This window comes from Trachemys scripta, chromosome 9 (genome assembly GCF_013100865.1).
Source record: "Trachemys scripta elegans isolate TJP31775 chromosome 9, CAS_Tse_1.0, whole genome shotgun sequence".
Classification (NCBI taxonomy): Eukaryota; Metazoa; Chordata; order Testudines; family Emydidae; genus Trachemys; species Trachemys scripta.
In genome coordinates, this window is record NC_048306.1 from 97,587,312 (window position 1) to 97,602,938 (window position 15,627).

A 15,627-nucleotide genomic window follows, 5' to 3' on the forward strand; every position below is an offset into this window, starting at 1 on the left:
AGTCTGTCTGAACAACTTATGAATTCTGGTTGACAATGTGAAGTTGTATTCTGAAAAACTGCTGTATCATGAGTATGTGTGCAGATCCACTGTTGCTGGCAGGTCCCGTAGCAGGTACACACCAGACAGATACAAAGGGAAATATTTAAGGTTAATGAAAGTACCTTAATCACCCAAAGGTTCTGCTAAAAAGGCAGCTCAAACCTTAGAAATTCGTCTAGCTGACCCCCCTGAAGGGGGGGGGGGAAGGTGAGAGCAGTGGAAACTTACTCAAAAGGTAGAACAAAGGTGGCCAGGAAGAGTTTAAATAGCAAGCCACACGGCAAGAGAGGACAGGAAGATGAAGCGTAAGAGTGAGCAAGGTCAGTGAAGCTGGGGAAAGGGCTTCATGAAGGAGAGACCACCCAGCATGTAACAGCCTTGTGAAGCAGGGGGACACTGCCTGCCTGCCTTCCTGGACAGCAATGATCCCTAAGGGAAGGGTGAGATAGAAAGAGACCTGTGTGTAATGCTCATTGTTTTGTATGATCTGCACTCGCCTGTGCACTATATAAGTAAGTATAAAAGAGCATTAATGTGTTAGACTCTGTGCCAGGTGTGTGACTGTGTGCTAACAGCTTCACAACTGCCGCACGCCCCTGAGAGAGTTAAACTGCAATCAGGAGCATCACACCTTTGGGGTGGAGCTCTCGGAGAGGAACTCTTTAAATAACCGGGGGGTTGGGGGGGGGGGGGGGCAGCGCTGCTCTTGGGGGCTATGAGCAGGTCATCAGAGGACTTCCATTTCTGAGGAGAGGGAGTTGACAGAGTCAGGGCCCAGGAAACATGCCGGAGAACCCAAGGGAGGAATCAGATCCGTGGTCTGCTGAGGCTCTAGAGGCTTGAAACATGCCGGGACCCAGAGCACAGAGATCAGGATTCCCGTCACTGCAGTCCCTAGTGGGTCGCCGGCAGAGAGCATTCACTAGGACCTATCACTGTGACCCCAGACTAAGAGAAACGGGCACTGAAGATGGAAGTTTTCCTGTGTAGTGTCTTTCTGTGGCAATAAAACTTAACATGTCCTGCAGGGCACACTGTTCAACAGCTAGTCCCTCTGGCTGGCAGGTTCACATAGTACCATGTGACTCTTGGACCCTGCTTCTGAGAACATTGGGCTTTTGGGGGTTTGCCTCTTGGGTTAATAAACTGCCTCCAGAATCCAACGCCTCGTTCTCAGACCTAGTACTGATTCCTGGAGAGCTGGGGTAGCTGGAGGGGGCATACACACTGCACTGGAAAACTCCCCATTGGCTTTAAAAGGCAGAAACATCTGCTGGAGCTGGGACTGGCTCACTAGCCAAGTTCAGCAGCAGGTGAGCCAGGGCAGCCCTATAATCAATGGGAATTGCCATAGAGGTTTTTCAGGGATCAGCAGGGGGGAATCAATCAATCAACAAGACAAAGAGCAAAAAGAACAAACACTGTTTCAGAATAACCCCTGGGATTTTCACAAAGTCACACGGACAATTTTATTCCCCTCAAACAATCTAATTCCTCTGTTGCCCTCCCTTGGCTGACTGCTCTCAATGGATTCAGGTTGATTATGATCAGTCTGCTGACTTCCATGAGTGACCCCTTCATCCTTGGTCTATCTGCTGAGGTGGTACATTACCAGTCTGAGCTTCCATCGGCCCGATGCGGGGAGGGGAACACAGATTTAACAATGGGGTGGGCTCAGCTGGCCTATCACTCATACACTGAAAGACACTCAAAGGAAATAGGCAATTTGTTTACGAGCCAAGATTTCTGCTTCAGAGTTTTCTTTTTTGTATCAACACTTCCATGAATTCAGATTTCGATCAACTCTTTGTTACCCAGCTTGACATTATCAAAATATCAACACCCTGACAACCTGCTGGTGTCAAAAGTGAATGTCTTAAAATCCTTGGACTCAACATGTAGACAGGCTTCCAGTTCCAATCTTTGATCTCTATTATAAAACAGGACCAGTAAAATATTGTAGGGATTTATGGCTGACCTTTCACTTGAGTTGCTTCACACCTAAAATAACAACACCATAATATGTGCCAAAAGAGAGAAAACTGTTTAGATTTTCTTGCTTTTTAAAACTTGATTCACTCTTACTTCTAAAACTCTGGCTTTTATTAAACAAACTGTTAGCCATTATACAATAATTTGTCTTCTGGACAGATGGTTCAGGGGAATTAAATATGTAGATTTATTTAATTTCCTTTTTGGGAGAAAAGACGGTTACTCACCGTTGTAACTGTTGTTCTTCGAGATGTGTTGCTCATATCCATTCCATTAGGTGTGCGCGCGCCGCGTGCACGATCGTCGGAAGATTTTCTACCCTAGCAACACCGGCGGGTCGGCTGTGGAGCCCCCTAGAGTGGCGCCTTCATGGCGCTGAATATATACCCCAGCCGACCCGGCGCCCCCTCAGTTCCTTCTTGCCGGCTACTCCGACAGTGGGGACGGGGGGCGGGTTTGGAATGGATATGAGCAACACATCTCGAAGAACAACAGTTACAACGGTGAGTAACCGTCTTTTCTTCTTCGAGTGCTTGCTCATATTCATTCCATTAGGTGACTCCCAAGCCCAACTTAGGTGGTGGGGTCGGAGTGAGACATTGCTGTGTGCAAAACCGCTGATCCGAATGCAGCATCGTCCCTGGACTGTTGCACTAGTGCATAGTGAGCTGTAAACGTGTGGACTGATGACCAAACCGCCGCTCTACAAATGTCCTGTATCGGAACATGTGCCAGGAAAGCAGTCGAGGAAGCTTGGGCCCTCGTGGAGTGAGCGGTGAGGTGCAGTGCTGAGACACCTGCCAGGTCATAGCAAGTCCGGATGCAAGACGTAATCCAGGAGGATAGGCGTTGTGAGGAGACCGGTGAGCCTTTCATTCGGTCGGCCACTGCAACGAAGAGTTGCGTCGTCTTTCTAAAGTGCTTTGTGCGGTCAATATAGAAGGCCAGGGCCCTTCGTACGTCCAGGGAATGCAAACGTTGATCCTGGCGAGTGGCATGTGGTTTAGGATGAAAGACCGGGAGAAATATATCCTGGTTGATATGAAAAGGAGAAACCACCTTAGGGAGAAAGGCAGGATGTGGACGAAGCTGCACTTTATCCTTATGAAAAACTGTATAAGGGGGCTCAGAGGTAAGCGCCCTGAGTTCAGAAACGCGCCTTGCTGAGGTGATGGCTACGAGGAAGGCTGTCTTCCAGGATAGGTACAGAAGTGAACAGGTGGCCAGTGGCTCGAATGGAGGACCTGTGAGCTTGGAGAGAACCAGGTTGAGGTCCCACGTCGGGACGGGCTGACGTTGTTGAGGGTACGTCCGGTCTAAGCCCTTGAGGAATCTAACGACCATCGGGTTAGAGAATACCGAGGATGCGAGTTCCCCTGGGTGAAAGGCCGATATAGCGGCCAGGTGAACTCTAATTGAAGATATCGCCAACCCCTGTTGTTTTAGGGAGAGGAGATATTCCAAAATGAGAGGAATGGGTGCCTGCAACGGGGATGTGGCTCGTTGTTCGCACCAACAGGAGAACCGCTTCCACTTGGCCAGGTACGTGGTCCGTGTTGAGGGCTTCCTACTGCTCAGCAGAATCTGTTGGACAGAGTGCGAGCATTGCTGCTCTGCCTGGGTGAACCATGGAGCAGCCACGCCGTGAGGTGGAGTGATTGCAGGTCGGGGTGACGCAACCGGCCGTAGTCCTGAGAGATGAGATCCGGACATAATGGAAGCGGGATCGGTGTCTGAACCGAGAGTTCCAACAGTGTGGAGTACCAATGTTGTCTCGGTCACGCTGGAGCGATCAGAATTACCTGTGCCTGGTCTCTGCGTAATTTGAGCAGTACCTTGTGGACCAGAGGAAACGGAGGGAATGCATAAAACAGGTGGTCTTTCCAGGGAAGTAGAGACGCATCCGAGAGGGAGCCCGGAGCTCGACCTTGTAGGGAGCAGAACACATGGCACTTCCTGTTGTCTTGAGATGCAAACAGGTCTATCTGGGGAAACCCCCACCTCTGGAAGATGGAATGTATGATGTCCGGACGGATAGACCACTCATGCGTCTGGAAGGACCTGCTGAGTCGGTCCGCTAGAGTGTTCTGGACTCCAGGGAGGAACGATGCCGTGAGATGGATTGAGTGGGCGATGCAGAATTTCCACAGGCGAATGGCCTCTTGGCATAGAATTGACGAACGTGCTCCTCCTTGCTTGTTGATGTAAAACATGGCCGTGGTGTTGTCGATGAGAACTAGCACACAGCGGCCACGTAGGAGATTGAGGAATGCCTGGCACGCCAGGCGCACCGCCATCAGTTCCCGAACATTGATGTGCAGGGCTAACTGGGGTGCAGTCCACAGGCCCTGGGTATGGTGTTCGTTGAGATGGGCACCCCAACCCAGAGATGACGCGTCTGTGACCAGGTGCAGAGAGGGTTGTGGGGCGTGAAATGGCATCCCCTCGCAGACCACATTGTGATCTAGCCACCAGGTGAGGGAGGCCAGGACCGAGTTCGGGACCGTGACCACCATGTTCAGGCTGTCCCGATGTGGACGGTATATTGATGACACCCAGGTTTGAAGCGGGCGAAGCCGAAGTCTGGCATGCCTGGTTACGTACGTGCAGGAAGCCATGTGACCCAGCAGGGTAAGGCACGACCTCACCGTGGTAGTTGGGAAGGCCTTGAGCCCTTGAATGAGGTTCGTGATGGTGCCAAAGCGGTTGTCTGGCAGGATGTCTTGTGCACGTCTGGAGTCTAGAACTGCGCCGATGAATTCTATTCTCTGGGTAGGTTCTAGAGTGGATTTGTCCTTGTTGAGTAGGATGCCCAACTCGTTGAATGTGTGCACTATTCTGTGGACGTGAGCTTGAACTTGCTCCTTGGTGCGACCGCGCACCAGCCAGTCGTCTAGGTACGGGAACACCTGTATCCCTTGCCGACGAAGGTACGCTGCCACGACAGCCATACATTTCGTGAACACTCTTGGGGCCGAGGATAGGCCGAAGGGAAGGACTGTAAATTGGTAGTGCACCGTGTTTACCACGAAACGCAGGAAGCGTCTGTGAGGCGGGTAAATTGCGATATGAAAGTAAGCGTCTTTCATGTCGAGGGCGGCGAACCAGTCTCCAGGATCGAGGGAAGGGATAATGGCCCCCAAAGAGACCATGCGGAACTTCAACTTTACTACGAATTTGTTGAGTCCGCGCAAGTCCAAGATGGGCCGCAGACCTCCCTTGGACTTGGGGATCAGGAAGTAGTGGGAATAAAATCCCCTGCCCCTTAACTCTATCGGAACCTCCTCTATGGCCCCCATGGCAAGGAGCGTAGAAACCTCCTGTATAAGAAGTTGCTCGTGAGAAGGGTCCCTGAAGAGGGACGGGGAAGGGGGGTGGGATGGGGGGATAGAAGAAAACTGGATAGCGTATCCCCTCTCCACCGTGCGGAGGACCCAACGGTCCGAAGTTATAAGGGACCAAGCACGGTGGAAGTGGGAGAGGCGATCCCGAAAGGAGGGAGCTGGATCCTGGGGGATGACTGGGGCGCCGTCCTCGACCGCACCTTCAAAAGTTCTGTCTAGGACCTGAAGGTGGTCTTGGTGGCCCTTGGTTCTGACCGGGTTGAGGGCCAGCCCATCTTCTCCTACCACCTCGCCCTCGCCTTCTGGCAGGGTCCTGTCTCTGACGAGGTGGAGGGGGGTAAAAACGTTGAGGCTGGGGCCTAAATGGTCTGCGCTGGGGACCCGCAACATGCATCCCCAAGGAGCGCATGATTGTCCTGGAGTCTTTGAGGCTCTGCAATCGGGAGTCCGTCTTCTCCGAGAACAACCCCTGTCCTTCAAAGGGCAAATCCTGTAGGGTCTGCTGTAATTCAGGGGGCAAACCCGAAACTTGGAGCCAGGAGGTCCTGCGCATAGCGATACCTGCGGCCAGGGTTCTTGCGGCCGAGTCCGCTATGTCCAGGGAGGCCTGTAAGGAGGTCCGAGCCACCTTCTTACCCTCCTCAACCAAGGCCCCAAACTCTTCCCTGGACTCTTGGGGAACCAATTCCTTGAACTTCCCCATAGAGTTCCAGGAATTAAAGTTGTAGCGGCTCAGGAGCGCCTGCTGGTTAGCCGCTCTAAGTTGCAGCCCTCCAGCTGAATAAACTTTACGGCCAAACAAATCGAGCCGCTTAGCCTCCTTTGATTTGGGCGCTGCAGCTTGTTGACCGTGGCGCTCCCTTGCATTCACTGATGACACCACCAGTGAACACGGTTGGGGATGAGTATACAAGTACTCGTAGTCTTTGGAAGGGACAAAGTACTTTCTTTCCACCCCTCTCGCTGTAGGTGGGATAGAGGCAGGGGTTTGCCATATCGTAGTTGCGTTTGCCTGGATCGTGCGGATCAGGGGCAACGCCACTCTTGATGGGACATCCGCCGCGAGGATATTTACAATGGGGTCCTGCACCTCCACTATCTCCTCCGTCTGTAGGTCCATGTTACGGGCCATCCTACGTAACAGGTCCTGATGAGCCCGAAGATCTATCGGGGGTGGACCTGTGCACGACGTGCCCGCCACTGCCTCATCCGGAGAGGAAGAGGAAGATGCCTCTGGTGGTAAGGGATCCAGGGGAGGATCCTGGTCTCCCTGTTCCTGGGTTGGAGCATCACCTGCCCTTGGGTCCGGGACGTCAGGTGGTGTGGATACAGAGGCCTCCATGCCCCCTGGAGGAGGGCGAGAGAAGGTGGACTCTGGGGCCCTTGTATCAGAGTGACCCGAGCGAGAGGTTGTTGGAGCCCCTTGCGCCTGGTGGTATGCCCACGGGGTCCAGAATGACCAGTGAGATGGGCCCTGGTCAGGGTCCTCTGCTCCCTCTTGCCAATGGCCTAAATCTCGCTCCCCGGCTTGTCCCTGAGGGGGGTATGCCGATCTTGGCAGGTCCTCAGAGGAGCGAGACACCGATCTCGATGGCCATGGCGGTGCCGACTGCGTCGAGACGAATCCCGTGGGATACGGTGCCGTCCGGTGCCGATCTAGAGATGTTCTGTCTCTACGCGGTGCCGGCGATCGGTGCCGAGATCGCGATCGGTGCCGATGGTATCGCCGGTGCCGGGAGTCGGACCTGGATCGAGACGATGACCTAGAGTAGGCCCGGTGCCGGGAGCGGCCTCTCGAAGTCGAACGTCGATCGTACCGGTGCCGAGAGCTACGTCTCGACGTTGATCGGTGCCGACGATCATAACGGTGTCGAGATGTAGAGCGGTGCCGCGATGATCTTGGCCGCGAGTACGACCGGTGCCGAGGTGATATCCGGCGCCGGGACTGCGAGCGGCGAGGGGACCTGCTTCGGGACCTGGACCGGTGCCGCGGTTCCAGCCCTTGCGATGGAGGGCGCATCAAGGCAGGTTTTCCCCTAGATTGGACCGGGCGAGTCAACGGTGCCGACGGTGCCGGTGGTTGTGGCGGTGCCGGCTCCGTGAGGGCGATCAGGTCTCTCGCCGTCGCGAAAGTCTCCGGTGTCGACGGGAGGCACTGTATCACCGCCAGTCTCGGTGGTGACTCTGTCTGCACCGGACTCAACGGCCTTGGAGCCGGAGTCGACGGTGCTGGAGGCACCTGTTTTCGGTGCTCCACAGGTGGACGCGGCTCTACCCCCGGCACCGGGGGAGCCGGCGTCTTCGGCACTGAGGTCCCCGCCTTATGGGATTTTTTATGTCCCGGGGATGATGAACGGCGCCGAGGCACTTGTTGTGAGTGCGGTGCCGATGAGGTCCGGTGCCGTGGAGGCTTGTCTGCCGTGGTCGGCATGGTCGGTGCCGCTGGGGCACTACGCACCGAGGTGCTAGGTGCCGGGGTCTGGCGCGCCGATGGAGCGTCCGGGCTAAGTGCTGCCTCCATAAGGAGTTGCCGGAGTCGAAAGTCCCGCTCCTTCTTGGTCCTCGGTTTGAAGGCCTTACAGATCTTGCACTTATCTGTTTGATGGGACTCTCCCAGGCACTTCAGACACGAGTCGTGCGGGTCGCTCGTTGGCATAGGCTTAGCGCAGGAGGCGCACTGTTTGAAGCCGGGAGCCTTGGGCATGAGCCCGACCACGCGGCCGGGGAAAAAGGGGGGAGATAACCCCCTTAATCCCCCTTTTTTTAACTATATAACAACTATAAACAAGTGAATAACCAACTATATAACTATAAACAACTAGAACTACAACTATAACTGTGAATAACTGGATAAGCTAGGGAGAGTGGAGAACAGCTACGCCGCACTCCACAGTTCCAACGACCGTCAGGGGCGGTAAGAAGGAACTGAGGGGGCGCCGGGTCGGCTGGGGTATATATTCAGCGCCATGAAGGCGCCACTCTAGGGGGCTCCACAGCCGACCCGCCGGTGTTGCTAGGGTAGAAAATCTTCCGACGATCGTGCACGCGGCGCGCGCACACCTAATGGAATGGATATGAGCAAGCACTCGAAGAAGAATTTGCATTATTCTAAGTCATGGCAGCATCACAGCTGCATTTGTGGAACAGTTCCATCAAAGGAAAGTCTATTTTCTATGAGCGTGACCTTGCCATCTTATTGTTTCAAACCAGCTCTTATTACCCTCTTCTGTCCAGACCCACACTTATTTTGTTAGAATTAATAACCATCACATTAAAGAATTAGGATTTTCAGATCCAACATTTGATCAATTTTTAACCACGTTAGAGACACTGGGAAAGTCTTCCATATTTTCAATATCTAATTTGGTTTTCACTCTTAAAAATGTATCCATTCAGGGCAAAAGGATGGATAAAATGCCACTCCTGGAGTTAACAAACCGAGGCAGTTGGAGACCAAATAAAGATTTAGGGCATGACAAGGCATTATGTCAGTGGGAATCCTAGTTATACAAAAAAAATGAAATCTAAAGCTGGTTGAAAACTTTCTGTCAAAACTGTTCTTCAGCAGGAAATTGGGTTTTCAAATAAGCGATTTTTTTCCATAAAAAGTATGTTTTCCATGGAATTTTTTTTTAAACAAAAAGAATTAAGCCTGAAAAGCAAAATATCTTGATTTGTAAATGCTGCCACAGTGCCTCATGGGTGTTTTAGTTTGATTGCCTCATATCCCCATTCTCCTCTATACGAGAGACTTCCTGCAGGACTATATCTCCCATGACACACCAGGGCTAGCAACTCTCACTGTCTTGGAAAGGGGAGGTAGCAGATCATAGTAGACCACGGTGCTTTATGGGAGATTTAGTCCACCCAGGAAGCCCAGCCCATAGAAGAGAATGAGGCACCCAAACTACAACTCCCAGGAGGCACCATTCCCAAACCAAAATATTTGTTTTCAGTTTTTTATATAGGATGCTCGCTTACTGATAAGTTGAGTTCTCTGAACAAACTGTCTTCAGTTCCACACTGTAGCACCTATGTGCCCTGTGTCTTGCAATGAGAGAACTATTCTAAAACAGTTTATCCATTTGAAACCCTTGTGCATGGACCCACAGAGGCAGTGTTTCAATTGCTATTCCAAGTGGCATCCCCGTGCCCATAAGCACTTAAAAAGCCCCTGGATTTCTTTGGATCCTCCACAATTCGGTCCTATCACTAATCAACTAAAACGTCATTGAAATAAATTATAAATCAGCTACTAAGAATAAACAACTAGAAATTGAAACCAACATAACTGCACAATTAGCATCAGAGAAATAGTTCTGAATCCCCGGTGGCTGGTGGACAAAGCAGAACAGAGGACCGTTACTGGGATGTGGCATTTTATAAGCACAGGTCAATACACACACACCCTCTAATGGATAAACTGTGTTACAATGTTCCAGGACCATCAGACTCAGCACATGAGAGTGGGAAACTACAGAAGCAATTTCGTGAGGAAGAAGCAAGTGTTACTGACACAGGAAAGTTTTAAAACCTTCAACAATATTTCTAGACTGTGTCCAAACAACAGCGAAAGGTCAGAGCACTGGTGAAGATGTTAAGGAATTAGCATGCATAGGCTACTTCTGTCAAAGACTGTGGCCCTGCCTCTAGTCACTCTCAGCCAGACATAACACAAGTGCAACAAGAGCAAATTTCCAAGTGCAACAGGTTAGGCATGGATTCACGTTAACTGATGGGAGAAATCTTTAGTTTCCAATGCTCTTTCAAGCTCCCACCGAGATGTGAAGGTGCCACCTTATGAATTATAAGCAAATCTGGTAAGGAGGGGATGGGAGAAAATGTGAGTGATCTGCAATGACCTAAGCGGAAGAATGTTAACCAGAGATGCCCCTTCTTCTGGGCACATCTGTGGAACAACAGTGGAAAGTGTCTCTTCTATAAATAGGATGTAGCCCAACTGATCAGGAGGGAAGAACAGGATCTGCTCTTATGAACCTTGGGCTGTTCCTTCATATTCCACTTTCTGTTGCTCCTGCTTCAAGATTACACAGTAGGTTGGCAGAAAGAAGGTTATTTGGCTTCCTTCAATGCAAGAAGAGCCTGTAATATTTGATGCAGCCTGAAAGCACTTTTGCACATTTAACTGTGAAAATCAGGAACAACAGGATACAGATTTGGAATGGAAGTTTCCTAAACTTACCCCATCACATAATTTAAAATCAGCATATATGCACTACTACATTTTACTTCAGAAATGTAGCATTTGTTTCTTAAGTTGCTTTGATTGATTCCTGTTGAATTTCAATTACATTTTACTGTACAATGAAATTGTGTATTCCTGTTTTATGCAACGCCTTCTTTGGATGTACTGGGATTTTGTACAACTTAGTTATCCACGTGTTGGATTTGCTTGTTTCTTGTAGGTTTACTATATTAATGGTTTGAGTTTCATAGAATCATATGACTGGAAGGGACCTCGAGAGGTCGTCTAGTCCAGTGCCCTGCACTCAGGCAGGACTAAGTATTATCTAGACCCTCCCCGACAGGTGTTTGTCTAACCTGCTCTGAAAAATCAACAATGATGGAGATTCCACAACCTCCCTAGGCAGTTTATTCCAGTGCTTAACCACTCTGACAGTTAGGAAGTTTTCCCTAATGTCCAACCTAAACCGCCCTTGCTGCAATTTAAGCCCATTGCTTCTTGTCCTATCCTCAGAAGTTCAGAACAATAATTTTTCTCTCTCCTCCTTGTAACAACCTTTTATGTACTTGAAAACTGTTATCATGTCCCCTCTCAGTCTTCTCTTCTCCAGACTAAATAAACCCAATTTTTTCAATCTTCCCTCATAGGTCAAGTTTTCTAAACCTTTAATCATTTTTGTTGCTCTTCTCTGGACTTTCTCTAATTTGTCCACATCCTTCCTGAAATATGGCGCCCAGAACTGGACACAATACTCCAGTTGAGGCCTAATCAGCGTGGAGTAGATTGAAAGAATTACTTTCTCGTAAGTTTGTTTCATTGTTTCTGATAATGATCCTTTATAGTGAATTTAAGGTAAAAGGGAGACAGGTCTCAGAAAAAGGAGATGGCTATTCTTACCTTCTGCACTAGATACACACTAGTTGCCCTTCCACTGGCCACTTGATCCAGCGCTGTTCCTTCCAGAACAAAGTAACTCACATCTGCGATATGAACACCCACTTCAACGTTTCCTGAAATTGCATCGGGAAATCAGTATAGTATTAAGGGGAAGTAATTGCATCCAAAAGTCACCTTTCAAGAAGAATTTCTACAGTTTTACAATCCCTAGACTTTCTGCCAGGTCATTTTTGGCAGAGCAGTTATTCAAGAGATATGAGTTCTGTGAGTTAGCACAGAGCCATCCATAACGAGACAGCAAGAAAAATGTACAAGAAGATGGCAACACGCAACGTTCACAAGTATTTTGCCTCTTTGGACAGGTCTTTACATTTCCAGATACAGATTCTTTTGACTGATTATCTATTTAGCAACTGACACAGTAAACTCTACTCTCTCTCCCGCGAAACTGGCCAGTAATTGTTGCCCTAAGACTGGGGCTGATAAAAGCGTTATATTCTACGATGCAGCATCTGATCACCCTCATCTAAAGTTGAAGTACGCACTGCAGAGACTACAATTTGGGGGCCACAGAGTTTTGTCTGGAACTAAGAATTCTTTCTTTATCTAGGTACCGATATGGCTCTGTTACTGCAAGTGAATATGCAATTAGTAAGAAGTGTGTGACCATGTCTTTCAAATCTGGACCTTGTTACAATGATCCAGGCCTTCGTTACCTTGATATCAGGACACTGCAAAGCAACTTACATGGGCTGCACCTGAAAATCATGTAGAAATGTAAAATAGTACAGAATGCAGTTGCAGGCTTATTATGCAGTACTTCAAGCAGGAAGAACATTACACTGTCGGCTCTTAGATCTGCACGAGTTTCCATTTCATTTCCGGGTGGAGCATACGTTGCAGTTTATGACCCATTTAGCCCTAATTGGCTTAGACACTGGACACCTGAAAGCCCAGCTCTCTTCTTGCATGATATTGTTGCAGTTACAATTAAAGGAGATATTAGCAGCCCCTTGGTTTAAAGTCAGGGGGGCTGCTCACAAGCTGTTTACCATGAAGCAGGCGTCCTTAGCTTGGGAAGTAATTTAATCCCATGGTCCAACAGAGCCTGGTTTGTTGATCTTCAAGGAAAACTACAAGTGTCTGTTTTTTCACAAAGAGCTGGGCTAACGGATTTACAGTGATTAGCTGTAGAATATTTTTAATTCCATTGATCTCTCAATTGTTAATAGGCTTTTTTGTTTGGTTTTAAACAGGGTTCACCCTGGGATAATGACTTTGTTTCTATTACAGATATTTATCCTTATATATAGAGATATATTTTTAAATACAATTTACACTAACTCTGTACTAGTAAAAAACCCAGTATAGGGCAGCTTTGTAAGCAGGTGTCAAAATAAAACATGAATCTATAGCATTATTATTTTCATCTAATTTCTGTATTTTAAGTGTAATTTGATAATAAACAGATACAATAACTAAGCACTGCAGTTCATCTGACTGCACACCCTTCTGATGATGCTAGACCAGGGGCGGGCAAACTTTTTGGCTTGAGGGATAGCTCAGGGGTCTGAGCATTGGCCTGCTAAACCCAGGGTTGTGAGTTCAATCCTTGAGGGGGCCATTTAGGGAACTGGGGTAAAAATCTGTCTGGGGATTGGTCCTGCTTTGAGCAGGGGGTTGGACTAGATGACCTCCTGAGGTCCTTTCCAACCCTGAGATTCTATGATCGGGTTTCGGAAATTGTATGGAGGGCCGGTTAGGGGAGGCTGTGCCGCCCCAAACATCCAGGTGTGGCCCAGCTTCCCCCCCGCCCCCGCTTCTCACCCCCTGATGGCCCGCCCCCACAGGACTCCTGCCCCATCCAACCCCCCTGTTCTCTGATGGCCCCCCCCCCAGGACCCCTGTCCCATCCACCCCTCCCCCCGCTCCCTGTCCCCTGACAATCCATGGAACCACCCACCCCTGACTGTTCCCTGCCGCCCCATCCAACCCCTCCTCTCATTCATGACTCTTCCCCCCCAGGATTCCTGCCCCATCCAACCACCCCTTCTCCCTGGCTGCCCCATCCAACCCCCCCCCTCCTCCCTGACTGCCCCCCGGGACCCCTGCACCCATTCAAACCCGCCCTCTGACCGTCCCAACCCCTATCCACACTCCCGCACTCCCCTGCCCACTATCCAACCCCATCTGCTCCCTGCCCCCTTACCAAGCTGCCTGGAGCACCAGTGGCTGGCGGCCGGCTGGAGCCAGCCACGCCACTGCGCCACCCAGAGCACGGGTCAGGCCGCGGCTCTGCAGCTGCGCTGCCCGGCCGCCCAGGGCTCAGCACGGTGCGCTGAGGCTCCTGGGGAGGGAGAACAGTGGGGGAGGGGCCGGGGGCTAGCCTCCCAAGCCAGGAGCTCAGGGGCCAGGCAGGAGGGTCCCGCGGGCCATAGTTTGCCCACCTCTGTGCTAGAGTTTAATATGCTGGGAACTGAAAGTTATACATAAGCATATATGAAGGCAGCTAAAAAGTACAGGAAAGAGGGAATGCTGGAATTTAGCTTTGTCCATCTAACCTGTATTCCATTAAAGTGGCCTGCAGAGAGTAAATACAATGGGCCGCAGTGGGAGAGTGTAATAATCCCGTCCCACGCCGAGGGACAAATTCCATAAGTCATTAGAAAGCTTGGGAGAAACTTCTGTAGATTAAAGATCACACGGTTCACCTCAGATAGCTGCCCACAGCTGTGTTGTGATATTATCAGATGCCCTGAAAGCTGCTCTACATGGATCAAGAGCCCAAGCCCGAAACTACTTAGACAGTAAGTCTAAGACCAAGAGTTTTAATATTACAAGCATTTGAAGCCAACACTTTCAGAAAGTAAAAAAAATACTGATTTCTTTTGAAGCCAATATTGTAATGTACTGACCCTACAGGCAAATATTGACCAAAGGAAAAGGAGAAGGGGTCATTACATCATGACTTTAACGACACCTTCATTCAATATGCGCACCGTTACACATGTGAACTTTTTTGTCCTCAGCAGAAAAATCGACAAACCGAGAGAGATCTCATTACATGAGATAATAAAACATGAAGGTGGCCAATAAAAACACATTGAGCCGAGTTAAATTTCACTCAGGATTCCCACCAGAGGTTCTAAAACCAGGGGTCAACTTGAGCCCTCCGCGTTTGAACTTTTAATGGAAACCCTAAGTAAATATTTTGTTACCTATATTGATATAATGTGCACTGGCAGCTCTCAGGTTTATGTTGCTAAAAGTATGACTCACTCATTCCCCTCCTACAACCCCCCTCTCCCCAAAAAAGTCCAGTCCAAGAGAACTTTAAGATACAGTATAGAGCTTTCTGTAATCAGCCAATACGACTTCTCTTAAGCCACTGCTTTTAATATGTCCTAGACAAAATACCATACTAATCTGTTCAGCAAACGCTGCACAGGAATAACTACCGATCGCTTTCTTCTGGTTTATTTGCTAGGAAAATGAAAGATCTTTGTGGACAGAATAATGTGGTTTCCCAGAATTCCCCTCTGGATCTGTAGGTCTTGTTTTCTTTTGTTGAACTGATGTTTGTTTCAATGTCCCAAAAGGAAAGGTTGTAATATGGAAATTATTTCTTAAGGGAAAAAAAGTGCGCAATCTGCAGAAAGGGATGAAGAGTTAGACCAGCACATTCAGTTATAAAAAAGGACAAAGGTTGAGGTCAGAAAAATACATGTCAGCACTGAGAACAGAGGCCTCTGGGAAAAGTAAGGATAAGCACAGTGCAGGCCGCTGCATTCTACAAGGAAGTCCACATCCACCTTCATGTTTAATGAGGAAGTACAATTTCAGAGTAAATGGAGGCGGCAAGTCCCAGGATACAGTGCTCCATCCTGACTGAGTTTCTCAAGCAGCTCGTCTTCCAAAGGAAGCTTTACAAACCACACAGACTTGCTTCACCACTGAAATGCAGTGACCTCTAAAGATACAATGCAACCACAGCAGGGCACAGCAACACAGACTTGTGTTCAAGCCATAGCAACCTTTACCAGAAGTTTAAGATCGGATGTAAAGAAGAACACTGCACCCAGTGAGAAACGTATAGGAATTTAGTCAGGCAGATTATTCAGCCTGGAATCAAAGCAGGAGCTGAAA

At 49.3% G+C, this 15,627-nt stretch overlaps 1 protein-coding gene across 1 annotated transcript in view; it reads right to left on the reverse strand.

Annotated features, from left to right (window-relative positions):
- Positions 1-15,627, reverse strand: part of DIS3L2 (DIS3 like 3'-5' exoribonuclease 2) — a 267,320-nt gene that overhangs the window by 101,149 nt on the left and 150,544 nt on the right. The window contains exon 13 of the mRNA XM_034780543.1: positions 11,482-11,594. Coding sequence (XP_034636434.1) covers positions 11,482-11,594 — 113 coding nt within the window. The remainder of the gene's footprint in view (positions 1-11,481; positions 11,595-15,627) is intronic.